Here is a 7,500-nt window from a genome sequence, read left to right on the forward strand (position 1 = left end):
CATACTTAGACATGAGTCTAACACACACAAACATCACCCTCAGATTTTAAGGGGACACTTAACCATAAAAGCCTTCTCGTTGCCCACAGGTTGGCCATGGCATCCGACGGACTGTATAGAGTGAGCTTCTCTGCCCAGGACCTGTTGAGCTGCGGCAAGATGGGACCTAATGGATGTCTTGGGGGACACCTGGATAGGGCCTGGAATTATCTCAGGATGGTTGGGTAGGTCGATGAACACAGCGGTATGTGTGTACATAGGTTTTGTTCAGAGTGTCGGAAATAACGGCTTCTCTCACCTCCTTATCCCTCCTTCCTCCTTTCCGTTCTCCTTCCTCCTCACCCCCCCCCCTTCCCTCCCGCCCCGTTCTCTCACCTCCTCATCCCTCCTTCCCCATCCACCCTTCGCCTCTTCGCCCCCAGCTTCCCCTTCTCCTGCCCCCCCTTCCCCCCCTCCACTCTCCTGTCTTCTCCTGTCTCTCCATCATGTCTCCTGTCTTCTCCTCCCCCCCCCCCCCCCCATCATACTGTCTCCTGTCTTCTCCTTCTCCCCCCTCCCTTATACTGTCTCCTGTCTTCTCCTTCTCCCCCCTCCCTTATACTGTCTCCTGTCTTCTCCTTCTCCCTATACACGCATTAAGCCTCACGCCTTTTCCAACCCCACAGGGCCCTACCGGAGGTATGTTACCCTTATGACAGTGGATTTACCGGGAAACTGCCCAGGTGCAGCAAGAGAACGGGCACTGGTTGCCAGGTATGGAAAGAGAAGTGATAAAGAGGGAGATAGAGGGTGAGAGAGGAAGGGAGGGAGAGAGATGTTGTTTGAAAAATAGAGAATTAGTGAGAGAAAGGGAGGGAGGGGGGCAGACAGAAAGATAAACAGGCATACAGAAACAGACAGCAGCAGACAGACAGAAAGACAGACAGAAATAGACAGAGAGCTTAAAAAAAAAAAAAAAAAGACAGAAAGAAAGAGCGAATGATAAATAAGAAAGAAAGTAAGATCACTTATCAATCGTTTTGATTTCTCCTCTCCCACCTTTTCTTGCAGTCTCCATACAAGAGCGGACCAGCCTATCGCGTACCTAGTAAAGAGCAAGATATTCAAAGGGAAATTATTGCAAACGGGCCCGTGCAAGGTGAGTTTCTGGCTAGATACATTATCTTTTATCAGTAATAAGAAAAATAGATTCTAGTTACACTTCCAAGGTCTTAAATATAATTAATCTCAGTGTTTTCTTTCTTTCTATTTGTATATATATGTTTTGTTCCCTTGTTTATTTTTATATGTGTTATTATTTTTGGCAACATATCATTTGAGTTTTATCCAAGCATTGGTCTCTCCACCGCTTTTTTTTTTTTTTTTCTTTACAATTAAAACTGCATCCAACTTCAAAAAGAAAGAACAAACTGGCAACCCACACGAGATTCCGGAGCACTCCGAATCGCAAAATAAATCAATAATAAGTGGTATTTAGTAAATAGAATATTGGTAATGAGTTTTATTAATATAGAATGTGTGTGAAGATATATATATATATACATATATATATACATATAATGTCATTTCATTAGTATAAAGCAGAACCAGCCAGCGGAGTACTCTTCAGGTGCCAATTTTTTTTTCTTTCTCTCTTTTACTTTGGAAACTCCCTAACTTGCCTTTAATTTTCTTAAATTCTTTCGACAGCGGTGATGACGGTACACCCTGATTTCTTCCTGTACAAGACGGGAGTGTACTCTTACTCTGAGCTAGGAAGTCCCCACTCGGCCGCCCACTCTGTCAAGCTTCTTGGCTGGGGCGAGGAACTTGTGAACGGCAAAATGGTGAAGTACTGGGTGGGTAAATGTGGCTTCGAGTTTTATTTATGTTTTAATCATTTATTTCGTTTTCTGTCTCTGTCTTTATGTCTTTCTTTGTCTCTTTGTGTTTGTCTGTCCTTCTCTCTCTCTCTCTCTCTCTCTCTCTCTCTCTCTCTCTCTCTCTCTCTCTCTCTCTCTCTCTCTCTCTCTCTTTCTCTCTCTCTCTCTCTTCCTTATTACTGTATCCATCTATCTATTTACACATTTCCTTTTCCTCTTTTTTAGCTGGCCGAGAACTCGTGGGGAAAGGACTGGGGTGAGGGCGGCTTCTTCAGGATCCTACGGGGGGAGGCCGAGTGTGGCATCGAGTCGCACATCTTCGCTGCCAAACCAGAGTGCGAGTTGCTCTCTCACGGACTGAAAGTAGTGTGCAATTAAGAGGAACAATGCGTGCGTCTTGAGGATTTATGTTAAGAAAAAAAAAAAGTTGAAACTGACTTTGTTTGCATATAAGGATGATTTTTTTTCTTCTTTTTTTAAAATCCTGTGAGACATGGTTTTAAGAAGCGAATGATGTTGTCTAGGTATATTAATATATGTGTAAATTTGAGTTTCTGGTTTGTTATTGATTTGATATTTAGTTAAATGGTATTTGTTTCATACTGCTTTTGATGAAATTGCAAACAGTATTTTTTATTTATATTTGTAATAGACATCACTTTAAGAGAAGCACTCATCTTTATTTTTAGCCTTTATACGCATGTTTGTTGACATCACAATCACCGGAACAGCCAACTAGTTCACGAACTGTTCCTTTTAAGAATAAAGAAAATGAGGGTAAAATCGCCGTCTCACAATTTAGAAAAATCACTCTTAGGAAGCCACTGTTGGCATCACTGTTAGGCACCCAACGCATAAATATCAATAAAGTAAAGCTGCATCCCATCTGTGTTTTATTTCTATATCAAAAAAAAAAGAAAAAAAAAAGAAAAAAAAGACGAATGACCGACACTAACACCTTTATTTTTTTCTTTACAAAAAAAATGGATGTAATAGTGTGAACACCATTATTTGTATTTCTCTCTACGTGAAATTTTCAATGTACAAATTAGCATTCTCTTTGAATAGGATTATTGCTCTACTGCAAGTATTTATGAATACGATACGAGTATGATAACATTTGCAGTGGTTATAAACAAATGCAGTAATAAACATTTGCAACATTTGCAAATAACTCTCTCTCTCTCTTTCTCTCTCTCTCTCTCTCTCTCTCTCTCTCTCTCTCTCTCTCTCTCTCTCTCTCTCTCTCTCTCTCTCTCTCTCTCTCTCTCTCTCTCTCGTGTGCGTGGTGCAGCGGTAGCGATCTCGTCAAGCAATCTTGCTGACCTGCACTCAAATCCCTCGCCACCAGTGGATGGTAATCCCGGCCATTCCTTGCACACAGGGGATAACTTTGAAGCAAAATAAAACAGACACTATGTCACACCAAGAATATACATTGTAACAAATGGAATCAAATTAAACCTTTAACTTTTAAACCTCTCTCTCTCTCTCTCTCTCTCTCTCTCTCTCACCCTCTCTCTCTCCCTCTTACTCATTCACTTACTCTCACTAAATACACACACACACACACACACACACACACACACACACACACACACACATATATATACATATATACATATATATACACACATATATACACATGTGTGTATATTTATACATATGTGTGCGTGTGTGTGTGTGTGTGTGTGTGTGTGTGTGTGTGTGTGTGTGTGTGTGTGTGTGTGTGTGTGTGTGTGTGTGTGTGTGTGTGTGTGTGTGTGTGTGTGTGTGTGTGACAGGCACGGGCAGCTGGTTGACCTGATCTTGCGCCTCGAGGGAAACACCCAGCGCCCTGGTCAAGACAGGGCGTGCCTCACGAACCCACCAGTACTTACGGCTCAGGAGAACCCAGGTCAGGGAGAGTCTTGCCGACCGCTTCGGGTCAGGCTGGCTCCGCTGCGCCCGCCCTCCGGGCAGACCAAGCACTAAGCCTTTACCCCCGTGTGTATCGCGAGTTGTAGATCGATCCGAATCACTGTGTTGTGAGCCGTGCTAACGTTGGCTATCACTCCTGTTTATCATTGTTTTAAGGTTCTTCTTAATAACCTTGACATAAGTGGTGGCAGGGTGGTTCGTTGTGTTCTTTTGGCACACAACAATGGACTCACAGCCTCCGATGGTCACCCGCTCGAACCAAATCGCTTCCATACACGCAAAAGTCTCCAGAACCTGTTGTGAGTACATATTTGGGCCATTTTTCCTTTCTTTTATCTTCCCCATAAATGTGTTAAGCTGTATGTGCAGTTACGCTCGCGCTGGTTTTGTTAGGTTAAAGTGCTAATTGACAGCAAATGGTACGCTCTCCACTGCTGACCTCAGATCACATTACTGTGTGATCAACGGTATGGGTTCAAACAACAGGAATATCGTTCATTTATTACGTATTTGTTTATTTTTTCTCGTGATTAGAGAGTATATTGTTTCAATTGCAACGAATTTAGCGCGTTCATGATTTTACTGTTTTCATGAACATCATATCATTATTATTTTCTCACTAACCATTTCCCGTCTTGACCTGACCTCAGAGAGTGGAACCTATCAGTCACATCTGCTTGGGACAGCTGTGTGACCTGACCCCACTTTCACTCTGAGTGATTGACACGGGTAAATGAATGTGAGAAACCGCTGGCATTTCCTGTATATTATTTTCGAAATTGTTACATTATAGGATAACGCGAAGCATCCTTTGCATGTTCATTGGTGACACGTTTTATCGGCGCTAGAGCGGAGCTTGTAACGCGAATTACTTAAATTTTTATATAGCGCCAGGGATCTTCCCCTTATCATAGTGTCAGAATGCCTGATTACTTGGGGTTGCGTATATGCCTAAAGATCCGCGCTCCGACACATTCGTTCGGCAACTTTTTGAGCCGGTGTGACCCGCTGTTAGGTCCGTTAAATAATGTAGGACTAGGGTTTAAGCTAGAATTGAGATTCTCTTATTAATCACATCCCGCTCACCCCCTTGACGTCGCTGCCATGTTTGGGGTAAATCCCATCGATTTGTGATTCATGATAAATACCCGTAGGGCATTGCATGAGCGCCCATCACAGACTCGCAGATAGAGTGGGTTATTAATATTTTCCCAGCTCATTTCGCTTCATAAAGTACGGCAAATTAGGGTACAGAGACCCCCCGTCAATTGAAGTCTGTATGCGCTGCTTGACATGTTACCTCGGCAGAATGTTTTTCCCCGAGAAGATTCGTTCGCGAATTGTTTCACGTCACCATTCATTAGTGCGTCATTCTGTCGCATATCATTAAATGTTAAATTCAATGTAGTATTTGAAATAATTTTGTATTACTTCTATAACTAGATTATTGCATTTGGGTAAAATGAACATTAATTACCGTGTTTGGCACCCATGTCCGGTCTGTGTGAGGTCACTTTCACTCTCATTAACCGTCACTCGCACTCACACACACACACACACTCTCACGCACTCCCGCGAGTTTGTCAAGTCGTGATGTGTGACTTGTGACATACATTTCTTCTCTGCGTTACGACAATTAGTTCAAGTAATTCCTTGCGGATGCCTTTGTCTTTCCCTTATTTACCCTCCTGTCTATCAGAGACAGTTAGTAGTTCAAGCTAGGTCTATGCGGACCGCTGTTACCGTCTCTCTCTCCTATTTTTTCCTTAACTTTGTGAAAGTAAAACACAAAATGAAAAAAAAAAAAAAAAGAGAAGACGAAAATAACGAAAATTCAACCATAAAAACTGCAAATTATATAAATAATCGGCTAGTGGCGCTTAACATCCCCTCTTCTCTATTGTCTTTCTTTTCTCTTACTATCTTGGCCCTTATGTGTATAATCTTGTTCACGTTACTGTCATAGTACCGAAGGAGGCCCTGCTGCAGAAACGGTCACCTTCGGGCGCTGTAAAAATCGTCACCGGGAAATCGCCAGAAACCTAAAAAGACTAGGATAATTACGCCCGTCGATCCAGTGAAGGACCAGGAACTCGCCAGAGCAGGTACCAGTCGACCCATAAGGCTGTGAACTTGCCTGGACGCCGCAGATCCACTCAACCTAAAGGAGCTCGAAGGACCTGGATGAGATCTGCGGGAACGTGCATTGGGCGAGTAAGCCTCCGAGTTAGGCCTGGTCGAGGACTACGAGGACGAATCCGAAGTCAAGGAGGACCTGTACGAGACTTTCGAGGACGTGTGGATGTCGAGGACGAACGGATTTACCAGGGACCAAGATGAAGACTACGACAGGGATGAGCAGCCACGAAGATGCATCCGGGACAGCACACGGAAGAACGAAGTGTTTACAAGTCAAGAACAGCCAGGTTGGGTCACCCTTGAGGCAAATATCAGACGCCTCGAGGACGAGGCGCGAGGTAGATGGCAGAGCGGTGTGACAGGCACGGGCAGCTGGTTGACCTGACCTTGCGCCTCGAGGGAAACACCCGGCGCCCTGGTCAAGACAGGGCGATGCCCACGAACCCACCAGTACTTAAGGCTCAGGATAACCCAGGTCAGGGAGAGTCACTTCACAGAGTACCCGCCGACTGCTTGTCGGGACAAGCCCCAGCCGCGCGCTCCCCTGCGGGCTGACGACCCAGCACTAAGCCTTATCCAGACTTGTATCCGTGTGAATATCTGTGTTGCTTACGCTTCTCAATAAAAGAGGTTAAGCCAACCGTCCTTTTCACTACTCCTGCTAAACCATATGTTTAAGGTGTTCATATATACCCTTTACAGTGTGTGTGTGTGTGTGTGTGTGTGTGTGTGTGTGTGTGTGTGTGTGTGTGTGTGTGTGTGTGTGTGTGTGTGTGTGTGTGTGTGTGGGTGTGTGTTTGTGTGTGGGTGTTTGTGTGTGTGTGTGTGTGTTTGTGTGTGTGTGTGTGTGTGTGTGTGTTTGTGTGTGTGTGTGTGTTTGTGTTTGTGTGTGTGTGTGTTTGTGTGTGTGTGTTTGTGTGTTTGTGTGTGTGTGTTTGTGTGTGTGTGTTTGTGTGCGTGTGTTTGTGTGTGTGTTTTATGTGTGTGTGTTTGTGTGTGTGTTTGTGTGTGTATGTATATGTGCGTGTATATGTGTGTGTATATGTATGTATATATGTATGTATGTATGTATGTATGTATGTATGTATGTATGTATGTATGTATGTATGTATGTATGTGTATAAGATTATATGTATATATATCTATATATCTATATATCTATATATCTATATATCTATATATCTATATATCTATGTATATATGTATATATATATATATGTATGTATATATATATGTGTGTGTGTATATATATATATATATATATATATATACATATATAATATAAACATATTTCCTAAATTGTATAAATGTGAACTTTTGGGAGGACAGTGTGTAAAGTCAAAAACTTCAATTTTTATATATCTCTTTTCTCAAGTATCATTTCTTTATTTGATAAGATAGTTCATATAAAAAGTACAGCTAAATCACTCACACAGAACAGTTGTACAGTACAGATAGAGCTCTATATGTGACAAGAAAATAATATTCTTAACTGTTTCAAGACCTTGCTCCACGAAGATATCTTTTTTATTGTTAACATAGGTGATTAATTAAATTCCACTTATAGCATCCTTATATT

The 7,500-nt window shown here is 42.4% G+C and overlaps 1 protein-coding gene across 1 annotated transcript in view; it reads left to right on the forward strand.

The window, feature by feature from the left end:
* The window catches only part of LOC125026567 (uncharacterized peptidase C1-like protein F26E4.3), a 5,604-nt gene extending 2,868 nt beyond the window's left edge, over positions 1-2,736 (forward strand). Inside the window, exons 6-10 of the mRNA XM_047615088.1 lie at positions 90-224; positions 666-753; positions 1,051-1,138; positions 1,690-1,838; positions 2,088-2,736. Of these exons, the coding sequence (XP_047471044.1) occupies positions 90-224; positions 666-753; positions 1,051-1,138; positions 1,690-1,838; positions 2,088-2,240 (613 nt within the window). The 3' untranslated portion in view covers positions 2,241-2,736. The remainder of the gene's footprint in view (positions 1-89; positions 225-665; positions 754-1,050; positions 1,139-1,689; positions 1,839-2,087) is intronic.
* The last annotated feature ends 4,764 nt before the right edge of the window (positions 2,737-7,500 follow it).

The sequence above is a fragment of the Penaeus chinensis genome, chromosome 6, assembly GCF_019202785.1.
Source record: "Penaeus chinensis breed Huanghai No. 1 chromosome 6, ASM1920278v2, whole genome shotgun sequence".
NCBI classification, from domain to species: domain Eukaryota; kingdom Metazoa; phylum Arthropoda; class Malacostraca; order Decapoda; family Penaeidae; genus Penaeus; species Penaeus chinensis.